The 21,053-nt window shown below is 33.5% G+C and overlaps 1 protein-coding gene across 2 annotated transcripts; it reads right to left on the reverse strand.

The window, feature by feature from the left end:
* Positions 1-4,344: 4,344 nt before the first annotated feature.
* On the reverse strand, positions 4,345-21,008 carry LOC109698185 (alpha-amylase 1-like). 2 transcript variants are annotated; one of them, XM_074050878.1, is made up of 10 exons: positions 20,927-21,008; positions 11,791-11,937; positions 10,813-11,010; positions 10,031-10,261; positions 8,576-8,709; positions 7,702-7,824; positions 7,518-7,617; positions 5,805-5,923; positions 5,575-5,700; positions 4,345-4,557 (listed from the first exon to the last, which is right to left on the reverse strand). In XM_074050878.1, exons 2-10 carry the CDS (start codon positions 11,815-11,817, stop codon positions 4,368-4,370), a joined length of 1,248 nt encoding a protein of 415 aa, XP_073906979.1. In that variant the 5' UTR covers positions 11,818-11,937; positions 20,927-21,008; the 3' UTR covers positions 4,345-4,367. The 2 variants fall into 2 exon arrangements, with proteins under 2 accessions (XP_073906979.1, XP_020037789.1); XM_020182200.2 differs by lacking the exon at positions 20,927-21,008 and adding an exon at positions 12,246-12,465.
* Positions 21,009-21,053: the final 45 nt, after the last annotated feature.

Genomic DNA, 21,053 nt, shown 5'->3' on the forward strand with positions numbered 1-21,053 from the left:
TTTAGACAACATTCCTTAAATTATTCACATTTCTACAAGCAGGTTCAGCAGGACTCTGAACCAAAATTTAACATGGCAGAGGAGACAGATGCAATTTGAAGCAGAGGTGCCAAATTTTTATCATGGTTTTTGTCACCCATCAGACATGTACAGGCCCAGGTGCTTCTTTAGCAAAAGCAGGTTTTAAGCCCCTGTTAGAAACTAGCTTCAGTTAATGGGATATAGCCTGAAATTGATAAGATGTCACACAAGTGTGCAGTATACTTTCTGTTCTAATTCCAAATCTATGTGTCTTATTTATCTTTGAATTGGATTTTTGCCAGTCCTCATTATTGAAATAAGAACTATGTGATTAATGACGAAATGAGGAAGTATGCCTTTTTCAGTAACAGTGTTTACTTTATTATATACAACTGCTCATTTAGTCCATTGTGCTGAAAAAACAGCTATGCTTTCCATTATGTCCATTTCCATGAAGAGACTGGGGTTCAGAGAAGCTTGATTTTTTAAAAGGTCCATTTATAGAGCTATTAAAAATATAACTTTCTAAGACTCAAAAAAAACCCTTTAAATCAATAACTTGAAAAGGAGTTGCAGTCACAAGTGCAGAGCAATAACAAATATGATTTTTATTCATCCCAAAGTGATGTTATTTGTATCTAAGCCCTTTAAACACACCTATATCTACATCAGAACACATCATATGATTGCTTTCCTTTTTCAGTTTTATGTTCAATGACAAAACCAGAAAACAGAATATGTATTTACCCATCTGTTCTGCTTCTTGTGGAAAACATCAAAATATATTTTAATATATTATTTAACATTCTTAAAAGCTTTTTTATTGGAGATCTTAACTGAATTCTTCTAAAACTTTATCATTTTAGCCAACAATTTGAAAGCTACATCTATTATACCTAGATTTTTTTCCTTCTATTTTCTTTTTTTAAGTCAAGTTGCAAAAGTAAAGAAATCACAAGAAAAACTGACACTCACTCAAACTAGCCAAACAATCCTGAATTATTTTCCAATCATTTTCAAAATGATTGAACAATTTACTTGGATATTTCCATAAAAACAAAACTTAAAAACTCTAAAAATTTTGGTTTAATTGATTAAGATTTTTTATTTTGTATTAATGTTTGAACCCATCTGTGTCTTATGCTTGTATGTAGACACTCCATCACTTGCACCATGCCTCCACAGCATTATTATTCTAATAATTTTTTGTTTTCAAAAACTGTCCTTTTATAACAAAGAAAGGGAAATCTTCAGAGATTTGGCTAGCTGAACATAGTGTCACTGGGCCACCCATTTAGACTTGTCTTTACTTTCCCCATTTTTTGCCCCTCCCTAATCCTGTTGTGAAAGAGAGGTCCCAACTAGATGTTCACTTGTTAAATTCTAAACTTGTCTTTAGATTTACAGAATCCAGAAGATCTCATGACCTTTGTAATTTTTTCTTTAGTCTTTCGTTCTATGTATCAACTAACAAAAAGCATTAATTAAAATAGATAGTTATAAAGCTCTAAGAACATAGTAAAATTGATTTGAAATTTATCATACCGAGTGTGTCATCATTTTTCCAATACTATTTAAAGAATACTTTGCTGACTTATTAAAGATGTAGCAAACCAAAGGATTGACTACTCTTGGATAGGCTACCTCCACAATATTCAACATTTGAAAATCATTACCTGAGAAGTCAAAGCTATCCAGGAATGAAATTTGGGAAGAACTGGAGAGAACACAGAGTGAAATCTCCATGCTAAGACCATGTCTCTCCTAAAAAGTTGCTCCAAAACAGAAAAAATTTCCTCTCAAACACTAGTATTTTAATTCTTCTACTCTTATTATCTCAGTTCATTTAACAAATAATGGCTGAGATCTCTTGTAATATGTTCTAGATACTGGATAAACGGAAGAAAGAAGGTGCACTGCGAGTAGAAGCAGCAAAATATTGTTTGTATTGTACTTGATCCAGCAACAGGCATCCTAGGAAGTAACTGAAAGGTTACTGTAAGTAATTAAAGGTTAGTCTGGTTAGGAAGTAGATGTTAAAGGCAGATTTTTATGAGGTAAGTCTTACAGATGCTGACTTATCCTAATGTAAATGGGAATCCAGTGATAGGGTTTGGAGATACTGCAGTGGGGATGATGGTAGTTTCCTATTTTGAAAATTGGCCTGCTTGTGCAGTAGAGAGAAGAATGATTAGAAGAAAAATTAAGTAGGTGTAGGTGCTGTACTTACTCCCTTGATCATCAACAGAGTTTCATTTGAGGTAGTCTAAAAGTTAAACATTTCATATAATATACACCTTTAATGTTTTACTTTCCTGGACCATCTCTTTAACCCCTGGACAAACATTCCCATGGATAAATATTATTATGCTATTGTAGAATTCTTTTTAGGTATCCTCAAAGTCATTTGCTACCTCATGTCCATATGGTCATTTTCCCCTCTCCTGCTGTGGTAAGTATGTCTTTATCACTTCCTTATTATCATAGGCACCATGCATTATTCCCTGGTCAACCACTGAGAAATTCTTAATGAGGGTCTCAGGATTCTGTCTTATATAACAGAATAAATGTAATTCTGGCATGAAGAACATTATCCAGCAAAAGAATATTAAAAACAGTAATTAAAAAGGTAGAAGGAAACTGTAATGATAGAGTTATAGGAGCCAAGGAAGAAACGAGAGAGCAACCCACCATATTATATAGTTTCTGAAGTAGAGTACAATGAGGATAGAGGTGCACATTGAATTAATAACATAAATGTCCCATTGATGATGACAACAGCAGATTCAGTGAAGTGTTGATGATGGACACTTGACAGTGAAGAGAAATTACTAATTCTGAGAATGTGAAGATTGTAATGAAATACAGAAATCTGTGTAGAAAAGATAAGAAGTATACCTCCAATTTCTGAATTTTATTGATGGTTTGAATTCTTTTTGAATTGTGACCAAAAGTAGCTGAGGCTGGGTAGCATACACAGAAAATAGGTTCATTTAAAGTAAATTTAGGAGGGCTGAAGGACCAATATCATTTGGTCTATTCATTTCACCTCTGGTTGGGCATCATGGTGCATTGCATCATAGCAGGATCACTTGAGGGATCGCACCTTGAGACAGGAATCCAAACAGGGACCCAGAAATTTTGCTTCATTTCTTCTGAGGGCAGCATCTTCAATGACCAAACCATCTCAATAGGAGAAATCTCTTAATAGTTTCAAAACTCTACCATCACCACAAAGGGACCAAGCTTCCATGTAAGATTACTTGGGGACAAACCTCCATCAAAACAAAGCATGAGTTTCTAGATGAATGAATAGACTGCAAGTAATCTACGGGAACAATGTAGCCTAAGATAACTACAAAAAAATGTATAAATGGCACAGAATCATTCCTTCAAGGGAAAAGAATGGCCTTTCATAGGAAGAGGCATATATTTATCATGACATAGGAAAAAAGAAAATTCTAGGACAAAACGGACAATTTGTCAAGTGGTCGTAGACAAACCTACTTTTTTCTCCTTTTCTGCATGTAATTTTCAACAATAACTGTAGAATGTGCAGGAAATACATCCTAAGATGAGGAAGAACTGGCAGGAATAACCCACACTTTCTGTCCCTTCAAGGAGAGGACATCCCCCAACACAAAGCCCAGTGTGACTCCTGAGGTATGCAATACAGAGCAGACTTCTTTCTGGGTTCCTGTGCTGTGCAGCAAATGGGGCAGATGCAGATGAGACTCCATCTGACCTAGGCAGCTTTCCGGTTCCTTTAGGGTCTGGGTCACCATGAATGCTAGGTTTCTGCTGTCCCTTGATGACAATCAGTAAAGTTAAAGAAAGAGGAAGACTATACAGAAAGTATAACTATCCTATAAACTCAATAGAACTTAAAAAAATATAGTATGCATAATTAAAGTTTCTTCTGTTTTTAACTGTTATTTCCTTATTGTGAAAACCATATGAAAGAGCTGCATTTTACAGGAAATCATCTTCAAATAAACTCTACCTAATTGAGAGGAACACTCCATGGAAGTAATATTAGAACCAGAAATCCAAGACACATAGTGGACAGAGCTCTTAATGAGAAAAAAAAATACATTTGTCAGGATGCTTTCTGAGTTCTTAGAAATTATTTTCAAATGTAGGTTAAAGTAAGTCTTCCAAAATAGTACCATCTTCATTTTAGTAGTAATTGTATATGTAATTCACTATGTTTTTAAAATTTTTTTCAAACTAATTACTGATAACTTCCACTAAATGTTAATGAAAATTAAGAATTAGTACAAACAAGAAGACAAACATGCATGGTGATAGCTCTCTTACATGTTTATAAGTATGTAACTTTTATTTTATAATTTTGAATCAACATGAATTGCAATAAAGGGGTCTTCAGCAGAGTTGCTAATGGAAAAATAGGCAGTGCCATCACTGTTAACAGTGACCCTAAGTCCAGAACAATTGCCATTAATTTTATCTCCAGAAATGACATCACAATATGTGCCAGCAGGAAGGCCAGTTTGCAAAGTGGATGAAAATGACCTGAAAAATAAAATGTAATGTTTAATTAAAATTCAACACAGTCAATGCAAGAATGTGGGCTGTCTCTAAAGCAAATAAAGAGACTAACTTTGTACTGTAAAACTCCTAGCTGTCAAAGTCTCAATAAGAGAAAGACCAAACACAGACCACTAGGTAGATGTGAGGTTCAAAATTGATTATACCAAAGACCTAGCAACTTCCTAGTGTCCTTAATTTTAACAGTACAGAAGTCAAAGAGCATCATAAAGACAATCAAAGAAAATTGGAACCCTTAAGTAAAATTAATGCCCATGGTAAACATAAATACTTTAAATATATCCAATTGGAACAGAAGAAAATACCAATTACTATTAAGATTCAGTATTAATTTTTCAAAACTGACTTTTTCCAAGTGTTCAAAAAGAATTTGAACAGGAAATTTTAAAAATTTAGTATTTCTATGGAATACATAGGTTGAAACATAAATCTACTTTTAGGAATTTATTTTAGCTTCACATTCAGAAAAGACAGAAATTGAAGAACTAGCTAAGAACTTCTTTGGCAAAAAAATGATATACTTCATTGACTTAGTTTTTATTTGGGCATAAATACAATTTAGGCTAAAATGTTATGAACATGAGTAGAATTTAGGCTTGGATTGAGAAATTTCAATTGTTTACAATGAGGTTTCCCAAACCATATCTCTGTAAGTGAGGGAATCATAAAGGAAAAGTATAGGATATAAGTATCAAAAACGGATGGACTGCAATGGGATGTATTACAAGTGAACTCAAAAATTTCCCAAGAAAAACCTTGACCTTATGATGCATATTTTTTACATATATGTTTAAAATATTATTTGTCACAGGACAAAGAGGAGCCTATATTCCACAGTAGCAGATAGAGTAGTACTTGAGACACAGAGCAGAGAAAAAAAATATTGCATTACTGAAAAATAAAGTAAATAATCAAGGAAGGAAAAGAATAAACTAAGATTATAGTAGCATAAAGGATGATTGTTACCTGAGAGCTACTTACCAGTCATCATTGTTAAAGACAATGAATCCTCTGTTTCCTCTTCCAAAGGCCACTTGGTTGCTACCATTATCCCACCAGTTTGAAAAAGGCTGGCCATCAACTACGTTTCTGAAGATAACCATGTTCCTAAAGCACAATGTCATATGAAATGCTGGTACCATTAAACTTCTAGACATTAAAAAATAGGTTAAGAATCCTGTTAGAGGATATCTGTAAATAAACATTCCCACCTTATTTGACGCCATCGATGTTCACAGACCCAGTCATTGCCACAAGTACTGTCTTCATTAATGGTTACTTCTTTAGTTGCTCCATTATTATTGGGTGGCCCAATCCAATCATTAGCATCCTTAGTTATGAAAAGCAAAAAGGTTCAGATTGTTAACATACATGTCTATATGCATCTTCTTCTCCATTATATTAAACCCAATTGATTCTGCTACTAAGTCTCTACACTATCTATATTTAAAATTCAACTCATTCAGTACTTTTATGTTCATTTGCTGAGATGTTATCCTCTCTGGGGACTCTAGTTCTCTAGTGACATATTTCAAAAAGAACAACATATTTTTATCCAATTGTTTTCTTGTCAACCAATGACTTCTTCATATCCCTGGAATCACTTCAGTGTCATTGAAACTTTAAGTGCACTGGTGGAAGAAAATTGGGATTAAAACCTATGTTCCAATAATACTTGTCTAAAAATCTCTGTCAGGATACATTACTTCTGTCTGGCTCAGTTTCCTCAGGTTTAAAATACAAATACTCCTTGATACCTATAAAAATTAATCAATGGGTATGAAAAATGATTTGAACAGAAAAATTCCCAAATTGATATCAGTTGGTTTTCCACCAATGTGATAAACAATACATCCTTGTATTCTTAAAAAAAGTGACGAAAGTTTTGAATTTTTTTTATTCTTGGCATATGAAAGATATATCTAGAAAATAAAACCATATCATCTTTGAGGGCTATTAGGTAAAATCGTCATTTGTACAACACTAAGAGAATTTAGCATGCTGAAACCTAAAAAATGAAAAAAGGGATTTGGAAATAATCCAAGTCTTTGATACAATAAGACTATTTCATGGAAATATCAAAAGTCACTCAACTTTAGGGCACCTCATAAATATTAACGCTATCCTACAATAGAATGTGTTCCTAGGCAGAGTAGTGGTCTTCCCAAATTGAGTAGAATCAGAAACATTGTATGTAAATAATTGTTTGACTTTCAGGTAAGGAAAATTTCTGCTTTTGGGATGAAGTTCCATATGATGCTGTGTCTGAAAACTACCATGTAAAAGGAAATGTCTCCTAAATTTTAAAATACATTTATCATCTTGTTTCTTGGTCAGTGCTTTAAATTGCCCTTCAGAGTAAAGTCTTTAACATACTCCCAATTATATTTCAGGGTTTTTTTCCTGAATTACTCTATAAGCTTGTAATCTTAGTACACATAATTTTCTTACTCTTCTGTTTTTCTTATTTCACCTAAGATCAACTGAATCATTTCTTTGCTTTCCATAAAATTTTTAAAAATTATATGACAATTATACTGTTCATACCATAGGCAGAAACTCTTAAGTTCTTAATAAGTAGTAATATTCTCAATTCAATTTTTACATCAACTCTAAGCAGTAGATACTCACGAGAAGTTAACATCTTACTCTCTGTATCTTCTTATTTTCATTGATTTGTTTCTTCTGGTAGAGGGTTTATTTATCATACTTCAGAAAGTGTTTTCATAAGAAGTTTATAATAAAAGGAACTTAAATTTTATTTCTCTAATATCTGCTACATTATTAAATAAACATTCAATATCAGGTTTCTTTTAAATAAACACATGATGTATAAATAATGAGTATATGGAGATCTCGTGAAGGTAAAAGCCAGGTACTTTCATTTCTTAAGAAAAAGATACTTTGAGCAACTTAAAACTTACTTTTCCATTCTGAATATCTCTTTCCCAACGGTAGCTTGACATAACTCGTGTAAACCCATATGGGTGAGCAAGCATAAATCCAACTGCCATTTTATACATTCTGAAAATACAATATACAGTGAGATCAAACACTAGTACCACCATTTGAAAGCAGGTAAGAGAAGGAAAGAACTTTGTTTCCTACCTGGCATCCCAGAATGTAAGAATGGAAGCTCCTCCAGCCCCGTGTCCCCGTTGATTATCATGGTTGTCCACAAAGACAAGGGCTCTGTTAGAAGGCATGAAACCCCAATCTTCTCCCCAGTTCCTGTTAGAAAAATAACAAATATGCACATGTGTTTTCTTTCACAATAGATTAAGTTAAATCTGCACCTCATTTTATATAGCATCCTCAGATAAATTTTCTAATGCAACGCTGTTCTATAGGATTTAGTTTACTTGTATATGTATTTGTAAGTACACATGTGTAATGTACAAATGCATTCCATGTCTGTATGTATGGTTTATTTACATTACATTTATGTTACCTATATAATATTTTTGTTTTTAAAAGAGGTCCTTTTAGAGGTCTCAGTATATTATAATTCAGATGAATATGAAAAGGACAGCAATCATATCAAACTATGCAGAATGGCAACCTGGGATAAAGTGAGGAATCAATAGAGTACTAGTATAATATTAACATTTTAGTATTTCAAATTAACTAATTCATATAAGAGGTATAAATTCTATACTGTGACTCCATTATAGGTACTATGCAGTTGGTAATGTCTTTTTAATAATAACCTCAATTTAACAGAATAAAGGCAAGTATTAAAGAAATCAAGAATATTCATATTGGAGAGAGATAAAAAACCTTTAGGATATGTGTACGTTTCTAGAATGTTTGTTTTTGATTGAAATTCTAAATGAGAAAATAACTAGCTGGAGCCTAGGAACAGTACATATTATTCATATCAGCTTCTTGACAAGAAGGTTCTAAGAAAGTAACTCATGTAAGAGTAATATGACTAAAAGATCTTTGAATTATTTGAAATGCCAAATTATATTTTACTTACTTTAAGTAAGACATCTTTTCCCCATCAGACTTGCGGATAACTTTGCCAAGCTTGGCACCATACTTGAATTCTGTCACACGGCCATTTCCAAAGTACTCACTACTTGTGATTGCTTCACCACCCAGATCAATGACCTAATGGAAATATAGGAGAAATATCATCTTAACATAAATTAAAGGATTTTAAAGGATAAATTAGGATGCTATAAAATTAACTTTGGAACATTTTTATACCAAGTTCTTAGATTTTCTTTTTTGTTGTTGCTTTTGAATACTTTCACGGCACATGTATATGACCTGTGAGTTCCAGTTGGCAGTGCTGTCCTTTCTTTTTTGACTTAGTTGTATTTTCTTTATTTTTCTGATAACAATTGAGTCTTCTTGTTTATTTTTATTTTTTTCCTGTCCTATTGTGATGGGTTTTGTACATTGTGGCATTTACAAAGGTCTTTGAAATGTGTCAACTATATCATACTTGAGTTCAACCACTCCACCATTCCCCTTTACTCTCCCCCACCATGATACATGGAACAGTTTCAATGGTTACATTTTTCATTTACATGAGCTTGTATACATATTTTGCACCGTATTCACTCTCCAACCTCTCTTTCCCACCAGATCACCATACACACTGCTATCAGTCCTCCCCAGTGGGCTGGACTTAGTCCCCACTCTTCTTAATTTTTTGCCGTAAAGAAAAAAGATTAACAGAAAAACATACCATTTTTGCTAGTTTGAGACAAAATAGCTACACAAGGAGTTTCTTTGTAATATTCTTTTTATATATGTGTTATACCCCCAAATGGTTAATCTCCTCTAACTATCTATATACTAACTTAGTTCCACAATTCTGATGAAAAGGTGACCTGATATCCTGTCAGAATGTTGACCAAATTTACTCTCATAGAAAAATGATAACAATAGCTGACATTAACACAGCATTTACTGTCTGATCTACATTTCTCAGTGTTTGGTAATGAACTCATTTGACTTTCCAAGGAAAAAGATACACAAATATTATCATTATTTTCTTTATGTGGAAAAATTACTGCAGAGAAAGCTTAATCAATATGCTGAAAGTAGGTGCATTTAATATTATTTTAGCTGGGATTCATAATCAGATAGACTAGCTTGAGCCACAACAAAGTTATGATTTTCTGTCTTGCATAATGGTGTTGGGGGATGTAAGAAATGGTAGAGTGAAACCTACAGCTTAAGAATCCTCTGCACATCCATAGAGTCTATTGTGATAAGAGTTTAGTGTGTTTGCTCTGATTTAAGGAAAATAAAGAATCCTGCTCCACAAAATTGACCTGGTCATTATTCCACAGAAATTGCTCAATATGTACATCATTTTGTAGTTAACAAACTGATATTATTTTATATAATCACATATTGAGAGAGAGAGAGAGAGAGAGAGAGAGAGAGAGAGAGAGAGACAAAGAGAGAGATCTACCTCTTGGAAAATGAAAGGTTTGCTTCCTGAAGCGAACCACTTTGTGTTTAGATTATTTAGTTTATCCAAAACCGCCTTGATGTCCTCAGGCCACATGTGCTTAGAAGCATCAAGTCTGAATCCTGCTACTCCAATGTCGATGAGATTGTTCATATAATCAGCAACCTTGGTACGAACGTAATCATTGCCAAGTGCAAGATCAAGAAGGCCACTCAGACGACAATCTCTCACCTGTTAAGGCAAACATTTTGTGATTCATTGATGAAACATCTCTTACCTAAGAGTTCTTGTGATTATTCATGCAGTCCCTTATTCACCAATAGACCTTTCCATAATGCCATTACATGGGGTGCTGGTTGTACTGAAATTCTGCTGTGGATGTACCTTCAAAATATTTTTGAGCATAATGGGAGAAAGTAGGAAATAAAATAGAGGAGCTACTCAGTAGTTGAGAAATTGTCTTTCATTCTCTGTGTTGTTTGTGTCCTTATGTGTGTGTGTGTCCTTGTGTGTGTGTGTGTGTGCTTGCATATTTGTAAGTGCTGCAGGTGATCAACTGAAAGCCTCATGCATGCCAGGCAATGCTCTATCATGTAATCCCAAGATTTGTGGAAAGTTTTTGAATATTGGGGTGAGTTCTTATTTTTATACAGACAGTTCTGGTAACTTGTATCTAAGGGATATAACTTAGTATCAGAAATGGTGTTTAATAAGCCATAGCTGGACATTAAAGGCACAGACAGTTCTTTATTCTGATAACTAAGAAGAAAGCACAAAGTTACCTGAGAAGCATCACTATAGGTCTCAATGCCTCCACTTGAAGTTTTGCATTTACCATCATTAAAATCCCAAGCTGAGTATGGAACTGCAGAAAACTCCCTGTTCTGAGCGTTGAAATAACTTCCACAAGTACTGCCTGTCCCTGAACTTCTACTGTCAGCACACATGTGGTTAATTACAGCATCCACGTAGATACGGACCTGAAAAGCAAAGTCTGTACTTTAATTTTAGGTAGAAAAGTAAAGCTTTTTTCAATAAACTTTACAGCATGTGAAGGAAACTTCAAACTATCTCTTTGCCATTTTATAATTGCATTTCCCAAAGTACCAAAAATTAGCTTGAAATGAAAGTAATTTGAAGTGAAGACCTCCAAACTTTCTAACTGCTTCAGAAAACATTTATATAACTGATAAGTGGAGAAAACTAGAAAATACTGTAACTATGAAGAATGAAAAGAGCCTTTCTTTGCAGAAGTAGGAGTCAACCAAGAGAGGAGAGATTCTTCACTTTTGAAATTTCAGTGGGTCCCAAGGAAAGAACTGTTAGCTTCTACTCTCTGGTTAGCATCTGAAGACAGGAAGGTAAATATTGCTCTCATTATTATTCTCATTTTAATGTAGAAAATGGCTAATCACTATTAAAAATAGTGATATGTTAAAAACCCAGGGAATATGGGTGGGTATATAAATCACATAAACCTGAGAGCATTCTTACTGGTAATGGGTATATTATAAGGGCTAACAGTCAAGGTTCTGTTTTGTAAGTTAACTTGTCTTTCTAGTCTAAAAGACCTATCCTTTAGTAGGTAAGAGATATGTATACAAAAATTGAACAAGAGGCAAAATCATTTTGAGTTACAGCTGAAGTATGAAGTAAGAATTGTAAAAGTATAAAAATGAAAAATTCTCAGCACACCAAGAGACAGGAGACTGAAATTATTTTTCTGCATGACACTTTTAAAGAAAACTTGATTCACTTACACCAACGTTGTTGCACCTAGTCACCATGTCTTTGAATTCATCTTCATTTCCAGATCTTGTGCATATTTTATAACTAATTGGTTGATATCTTTCCCACCAAGGTCTAAAAGGACTGTTAACTATAACATTTTCATTGGGTGGAGACACCTACAAATAAAAAGGTTTATTAAATTCTAATTATGGTTTATTTATATCACAACAAGTTCTAGAAACTAATCAAGAATCTAAAGTATTACTAAAGTAATGTATTACTTTATAACAACTTGAAAATATTAACAGCACATTGGAGAAGTCCTAATATATATAAAGTTGCTAAAATACTAAATGCTTTCTTCTTCAGAAAGTTGTTTTAGAATATTTCTATGTAAAGTAAAATGTTTCTCCAGATTCATTCAAGTAGCATTTTCCATAAGCACAGTAAATTTTTTCAATTTATACCATGAAAGCAAAATTACCTGTACACCTCCATATCCATTGGGGGCTAAGTATCTCTCACATTCCTTAGCAATGTCAACCCAGCGCCACTCAAACAGGTGGACGATAGAGGTCCGTCCCTGCTGAGTTTGTGGATCATATTGAGCCCAGCTTAGCCCAATGGCTGAAAGGAACAGGAGGAACTTCATTTTCATTCGAAGTTGTCAGTGTTCGTTCTAGCTCCTATTTATATACCTGAGAAAAAGCTCAGTTAACAAATTAAATGGTAACATGATTAAATATGTACAGTACAAATTATTTATTATTGATCTTGAAAGAGCTATCAAGTATTGACTGATTATGTGCAGTGTGGTTATAAAATATCCCATGAAAATAATCTAAACTCCTTTTAAGATTTAAAGATTTTTCATATCAAAGGATTATTAACATATTGAAACATCTGGCATTTTATTTCTATATAGAGTCATTATTCATATATTATTTTATTAGTGTTAGATCTTATTTCTGATGTCCTCATCAATAGAAGGAAAATTATGACAAAAGCCAACTGAATGAGTACTCAAAATACTGTTCTATCAGTTTACAAATGTTTGCAATATTTCCATTTGCAAAAGAAACAGGATAACAGTTCACCTGTCTCTCTCTCCTAACACAAATTTTTAGTTACTTAAATACTACCAGTATGATTTAAAGATATGCTCACTGTGATGGTGCACACCTGATATTGAGGCACAGTGATCACAGGTTTAAGGCAAATCTGAAATACATAAAGATGCTACCTCAAATCAAATAACAGCAAAAATAATTTAAGAAGGATGTGAAATTTAAATCTCCCTGAATTGTGGAAAAGTCCACAGGTCCAGCTTCCTCAAGTTGTGTGGTTAATATGTGGCAATAACAGTAGTATATTTGATGACCAAACATTTCAAATGTCATATGACACTAAATAAAAGAATTCACATCTCTTGTCCTCGTTAACATTATTGACATCCTTTGAAAGAGAATAATTGCAGAAATGGTGAAGATTCAACTCAATTGAGTGGATTGAGTGTTGTGTTTTTACCAAGCGCTAAGGCAATGTTAGGGATAAAATGATGGATGAGACAGAAAAGTTCCTTATCTAAGAGAGTTTGAATTCTAGTGGAAGGAAGAGAAAATATGCAAGTAAGTATAATATTAGTAATAAAAGTGATGATAAAATAATTTCATATTATAACCAGACTCACTATAAAGTAGAAGTATGAAAATAGAAAGTGGTTTCACTATATGGCTAGTTGACACTTAGTTGTTAGGCAAAAAGTATGTTGAGAAAAGTGACTTTGACTTTTATTTGAAGAATTAAAGGAACCAGTCATTTGAAGATTAGAGAAAGAGCACTCTAGATACAGGAATTGCTCACTGATGTAAAAAATCTTACAATACCCTACAAACATTAGTTTTAAAAATAAATGAGCAAAAACGGCAGCAGGCTGAAAAATCGGAAGGTAAGACTGATGAGGTTAGAGAAGTTTCAGGCTAAGTCAGACTTGTAGAATATGAATAAAGTGTCCTTGAGGCTACAAGGTTGAGAGAACGAATTCAAGTAAGATATATTTGATCTATTTTAAGAATGACTATAAATACCACAATATACCCACACCCCAAAATAAAAATTAAAAAATATGAATAGTCAAATCTAAAAAATAAAAACAGGATATGCATCAGATATAGGTAGACCATAAATTTATAAACAGATTAGAACTAAAGAAGGGAGAGAAAGAGAAATACTAAAGATGGAGATATTTGATGACGATATAATTTATTAACATAAGGAAAAATGAGGAGATACCCGCCCTGGGAATGGATATCAAGAGTGTATGGGTCTTGCAAATAATCACAATGCTTTGCTTTCGTCCTGCCCCCACACTTGCCACACCACATGAACACTATTCAGATTTAAAACACAATATCATAGTATAGACACAAAATTCCAAGTGCTTTTCTTTTCCCTATGACCCACTTCCACCATCCGTGTGTTATGATGTACATTCAGCTGCAGCAACGTCTTTATGAAATCTACCCTTACATTCCCAGGTATAGTTAATAACTCCTCTGCTGTGGCACAGCTTTATATCTCATATGAAATTATTAAGTGGTATTTAGTCTACATTGCAAACATATTATAAATAAAAGACTGTATGTTTACCATTGTGGATCATCTTTCTTAAAGTTAAGCTTCAATCTAATCTTTCTAGAACCTAGACAATGATTAGAGGACTAGGGATGTGGATAGGAAAGGGAAAAGGAGGAAGTGGAAAAGGGAGATAAAAAGGGTAATTAAGGTGGTGAATATGGACTAAACACAACATGCAGTTATGGCAATATGATAATGAAACTCCATATTTTGTACAGTAGATACATATTAATTTTAAAAAATTCTTCTGCAATAACAAACAGAGCAGTGATGTAAATCTGAACTGTGGTTATAGCAGTAAGAAGGAAAACTAAGATGGTATGCTAGATTAGTATTCACGCCTAGGTGGACTTTCTTCAGACATGGTCTATGGGATTGGATTGTGACTTTACCTATCCCTGGAATGTCAGCCCACAAGAAACCAACCAAAGTTTGGTTAACAATTGCACAGAAGACTTGATCTCTTACACATATGCTCTGGGCATACCTGGAATGAAGGAGAAGGTAAAGAGATCTGAATGTACCTAATCGTTCCAATCATCTTAGTTGACTGACCACCAAAAAGTACTTGAATGGGGGCAGAAGAACCAACTGGTCAACCCATAAAATTGTGAAATATGAGGTATTATTACTCAGCAATAATTACAAATATAGAAAAGGGAGATGCTATAGATTTGGTGGAAATTAGTTATAGAAAATAGCAGGTTATGAACTAACAGGTAACAGAGGAAAGATGAGTGGAAGGGGCTCTGTGCTTTGACTTTTGGGCAAATAATGCATGGCATTCCATTTATCACTTATAGTGCATCCAGGTACAGTCTGGGTTTAGGGAAACTGAAAAATTAATATAGAGAAATGTTCCATTTAATGTATCACTTTTAATATAAGTAGAAATATAAGGTCCAATTAAAACAGCTATGAAGATGTAAGCAGAGAGGTTTGGAAATTTTCAACAAGGCAGTAAATGATTGAGGAACGACACACAAAGTATTTCACCATTGCTTTACCAGGTACTGAATAGAACACATGCGTTGGCAATTTCAGTGATCAGACCAATACACGCAAGTTCAATTTCCAGATTGGAGATCTGGATTCTTAACAGCTGAAAACGTACAAAGAGACAGAAGGAATAGAAAGTCATAAGTCTGGGTGAAGCTTACCTGTTTATGTAAATGAGAGTTAGGAGGAAAAAGGAGAAGAAAAAGTGTTGCCTTCAAAGTAAGGAGAGCTGTTTCATTACCAGAGAATGGTTTACAAAGAATAAAGGAGACAAAATTTGCAATGAGTACAGAACATTAATTGGATATGATTGAGAACTATAATCACATTAGGCCAGAAGACAGAATAGATAATGGGTGACATGGGATTGAGGTTGTAAAGAACTGAGAGTCAAAGAAGAAGGCATATTTGAATTTCACACCTTACTCAGTTTTCAAAGGCCAAAAATGTATTAGTACAGAACATGACCTTAAAAATAAGATAAACAATATGTACTTAATTGTCCTTAATTTCTGGGACCTATCAGGACCCTGAAAAGTGAACTCTCTAAATTTGATTTATCTATGAACTAGAAAAAGTAATTCATACTTCATAGAGTTATTATCATAATTAAACAAAACAATGCAAACATAACTGTTATCTTAGGGTACTGAAACAGGAAAATCTCAAAACATGTACTTGTTATAATATTGCTGTCCTTATGGTGTTATTATCTTTAATACTGGCTGTACTATAAACTCATGCTCTGTTCCCACCCTCACGGCATCATCATGTGGCCATGCTGTCATCCCATTCCACACTTTCCAACTTGTGTAATTCTTGCATTTCTCATAAATACTCTCTTATCCCCAAAGGAACAGAAGGTCATAAGAAGCAATGAACACTGTTTTCCACATAGAGTTTTTTGCACATTTTTACTAGTGTTTTTCTTTTTCCCTTCCCTCTTTCTTCTGTTCCTTCCTTATTACCTTTCCTCCTTCCTTCCTCCCATCCTCATACTGCTCCTCTGGCCATTCTCTTTCTGCACATCTTTACGATTTCTAGCAGAACCTTATTAGTTTTGAAGTATACTTACCATTGCTTCATTAGATAACTCTGACCTGTTCTTCAAAGTATAAATTTGTGGTTATCACAATTCATTTAGGATATGATTAAAACAATGGATATCTAGAAGATATTTTGGGGGGGATTTCATTATTACCTCAAGATAGCTAAAGATATATAAACATGTAATATATTTCAACTAGGGTAAGTTATTGTCCTATGTTTGCTCATTTCATTTATTTCCTACCTCAAATAAGTAACTGAAGAGCCATAAAAGCAACATGAGAGCCCTCAAACTAAACAAAAGACATTTATATCCTCTGAAGTAAAGTCTACAAATAAATCCGTGATGTTATTGATACCAAAGAAATAAGAAAAATAGAACAATGAAATAGCTGTTACATCTACTTCCTGGAATGACATCATGAATGATAATCTTCAGAGATATTGTGACAGTTCTTAATATTAATTTAAATGCCCTGTTGCCAAATATCTTTATGTCCTGCATTGCCATACAAACAGGAAATTTCCAATTATTCTTAAGTTCTATGGTTATTATAATGTGCCAAATTAGGTAGCTGGGGGTTCCCTTAAAAATGTGAAATAAGGCCAGAAACTTAGCTCATTGGTAGAACATGTGCTCAGTAGGTGTCTGACCCATGATCAAACCCAAGGATCTCTCACACTCATATATACAAAAATACACCCAAGTATGGAACAAGACATTTGGTAATATCATAACAGAAAAGCAATACTCCTTAAAAAGTATTATATTTGAAGTTTCAACAAAACATCCATTGTTGCCCTGTGGTCCTTAGTGCACTGGCCACCCTTCATCTCCCCTTTTCCCTTTTAATGATATACTAATACATTTTTGCTCATTCCCAAAACAACAGTCTGTGATATATATGGGATACAGGCTGAAATTTTAATACATAGACACTATGTATACTGATCAAGATAGGTTAATGAATATTTCCTTCCATCATCACTTTGTATTTGATGTATTTGTATTTGTATCTTCAAGCTCCTTTCTACTAATAATTCATATACCATTTACTACTTCTTGAACTATAGTCACCTTATAAATACATATGATCATTGCAATTTAATGAAGTAATTGCATTTATGTTTAAGGAGATGGAACTACCCTGATTTGTAATCACACATTATATAGTATACTGAATTATCACAGTGTACACTATAAATAACTATAGCTCAAATAAAAATTAGTAAAATCTAAAACATAACTTTTAACATCAAATCTAATGTTATGAAAATTCTAACTCAAAAGTGCCCATTTGATAGTGCTCTCAAAATTTCTTTCAATTCATATTATCTAACATACATTATTAATTTATTTAGTATACAAAATATGAATAATATTATAGGGGTAAAAATCTAGTGGAAAGTCAGGATGTCTCTTTACACATTGAGAACCACAATTCAGTAATTTAGCTTAAACTCTTTAATCCTGCAAGAGACAGACTTAAATAAATAGAGAAAGTTCTGTTAAAAAGTTAAGGAAAAGTAGTAGTCTCCAAGAAATGTGTATCTCTGTTAGTCCTGCGTATATATAAACATTATTTTTGCATGATTCTTTCCCCTATTGGAAGTAGCTTCATATCTATGTCACATACTCCTATTTTATACCACATAAATGAATAGGAATCAATCAAGAAGAGACAATAACCCAATCTCATTTCCATGTACTAGCTTAAAGTTCTGGTAACTCTATATAAGACTATGGAGTAAATCATTTCACAGAGATATCATCAAATATTTTAACAAGATTGAATTAATATCACATCTATGAATGCTATACATTTTTCTCAAATCAGTAAAACACCCACCATGTCTCCCAATCAGAATAATGAAAAGGAAAAAAGGAAACAAAACTATGCTTAGGAAAAGTCCCATGGGAAGGTGAGAAAAAGAAGGAAAATTGATTAATTTGCCAACCAGATGTTTGAAATTACAGAAGCATTTTGAGCCAAGGCTCTGTCACACTTTCAATATCAGTGGTAAATTTTGTGCTGCTCAACGGTGAAACAACAGTTGTCAACAAACCAAAAAGATGGTGAAACTTTGAAATAAATCAAAATCATGACAGAAAACACTATTTCAAGACGAAAGGAGGAAAGGAGCCTTCTATGAAACTCAAAAAAATAAAAACACAAATTTTCATGGTGACTTCTTTAAATCTTTATGTAGAACTAAAATCAAATATGCAGAATTCACCATTATACTACAAAACACCTATTAAATTCTGATACTGTTCATTTTCAAACTTTGTACAATTTCACTAATACATTTGTAGAGTAATATATGCCCTGTTGAGATACTCTATCAAGTACAGAACAGCACCTTTCAGGTTATGCCTTGTTTTGAGGGATTCCATTTTATGAAGCAATAATTTTCCTTGAGTTAATCCATTTTGAGTGTAAATGCCAAAGTAGAATGACTCTCCTTTTTGTTTCTATAGCACATCAGATGGTACAAACTAAAGAATACTTTATTCATGCTAGTGAAAAATCCATCTTGTGAATATTTCATATCACAAGAACCACGAGCTGATCCATCACACTTGCTAGAAGTCCAGAAACAAGATTATAAAACATGGAGCACCCCAAGTTGATGGCAAACCATTCTGATCAATCCCACAGTTTAATTTCAGTAGACATTCTCAAGAACATTACTAGAGAAAGAACTTACCTTTGTTTTTTTGGTTACAGCTCAAGCAAGGTTGCTCCTGCCCACGGGATATGGTCCCCTTAAAGCTGAGAATCCAAAATGGCATTTGAAACTGCCCTTCAATTGTACTGTGACTGATGCTGTGTTCCTTGGCATCCCTAAAGCTGTGTTCTTTAATCCATTCTCTGGTCACTTGCAGTGACCTTCTGCAACAGTGTCTACATTGTACTTTTACATTCACTACTGACTTTGAATCCCTCAATCCCTTTAGCCATTATTATCTGTGGTGTATCTATTTATCATCATGTGAATATGATGTATGTGCTGAGAACTATTGATTTTACGAATAGAGATTAGAATGGAATAAAAACCTTGTAGTTACCAGAGTCTCTATTTCCAAGATAACTCAAGAGTACTAGGTGAGTTAAACCTGATAAAACTGATATAGCTGGTGAAATTATTTTATTATATAAATTTTGACATTGAAAAAGTCACAAATGTGTATGTCCATGTTAATGGCATAACTCACTCATGTGTCATATCTTTGAAAGCTACATCTTGTCCCCTTACTCTCTCTCTCTCATTCCATCTCTGAGTATGTAATTTACATTTTGAAATTTTGAATCAACATGAATTGCCATAAATGGGTCTTCAGCAGTTGCTAATAGAAAAATAGGCAGTGCCATCACCATTAACAGTGACCCTAAGCAAGTGCCATCAACTTTATCTCCAGAAATAACATTACAATATGTGCCAGAAGGAAGGTCAATTGGCAAAGTGGATGAAAATGACCTGTAAAGTAAATTTAATATTTAGCCAAAATTCAACACTGCCAAATGCAAGAATGTGGGCTGTCTCTAATGAAAATAAAGTGATTAATTTTGTACTGTAAAACTCTTGGTTGTCAAGATCTCAATATAAAAAAACCCAAACATAGAGACTTTTGAGCTGATGTCAGGGCCAAGGGTGAATATAGCAAAGACTTCGGAACATTCTAATCTATGTAGAAGTTTAGCAAAAACCAAAAGTTGAAGAATGTCAGTAAAGACATTCAAAGAGAATTAGCACTCTGAGATAGAATTAGTGCCTATGGTAAATATACATACTTTATATATGTCCATTATGGAACTTAAGAAAATATCAATTTTTTTTTAAGATTCGGCATTATTTATTCAAAACTATTTTCTCCAAGAGACTAAACAGAATTCAAACAGGAAAAAAAAACTTACAGTTCTAGGAAATACATAATTTGAAACACAAATCTACTTTTATGAATTTAGTTTGGCTCCTCATTCAGAAAAGACAGTAATTAAAGAGCTTGCTAAGGACTTCTTTGGCAAAAAAATGATGTTCTTGAAAAATTTAGTTTTTGTTTGGGGCACTAAAATAAAATTTATGCAAAATGATCTGAACATGAGTAGAAGTTGGTCTTCAACTGAGAGGTTTCAACTGTTTGCAAAGAGGTACATCTCCGTATATGAGGGAATCATTAGAGGAAATGTATAGGAAATAAGTATCAAAATGAAAGGCTACCAATAGGAAGTATTGCAAGTAAACTCAAAAATTTCCAAAGAAAATCCTTGACCATATGATGCATAACTCTTACACATATATTTGTCACAGGACACAGAGGAGGCTGTATTTCACAGTAGCAGACAAGTAGTAGTTGAGACACAGAGTTGGGGAAAAAATATGGCAGTACTGAAAAAAAGAGTAAATAATCTAGGAAGGAAAAGAATGAACTAAGATTATAGGAGCATAAAGGATGATTGTTACGTGAGAGCTACTTACCAGTCATCATTGTTAAAGACAATGAATCCTCTGTTTCCTCTTCGAAAGGCCACTTGCTTGCTACCATTTTCCCATCACTTTGAAAAAGGCTGGCCATCAACTATGTTTTGGAAGATAACCATGTTCC

Source organism: Castor canadensis, chromosome 12 (genome assembly GCF_047511655.1).
Source record: "Castor canadensis chromosome 12, mCasCan1.hap1v2, whole genome shotgun sequence".
In the NCBI taxonomy this organism is placed as follows: Eukaryota; Metazoa; Chordata; class Mammalia; order Rodentia; family Castoridae; genus Castor; species Castor canadensis.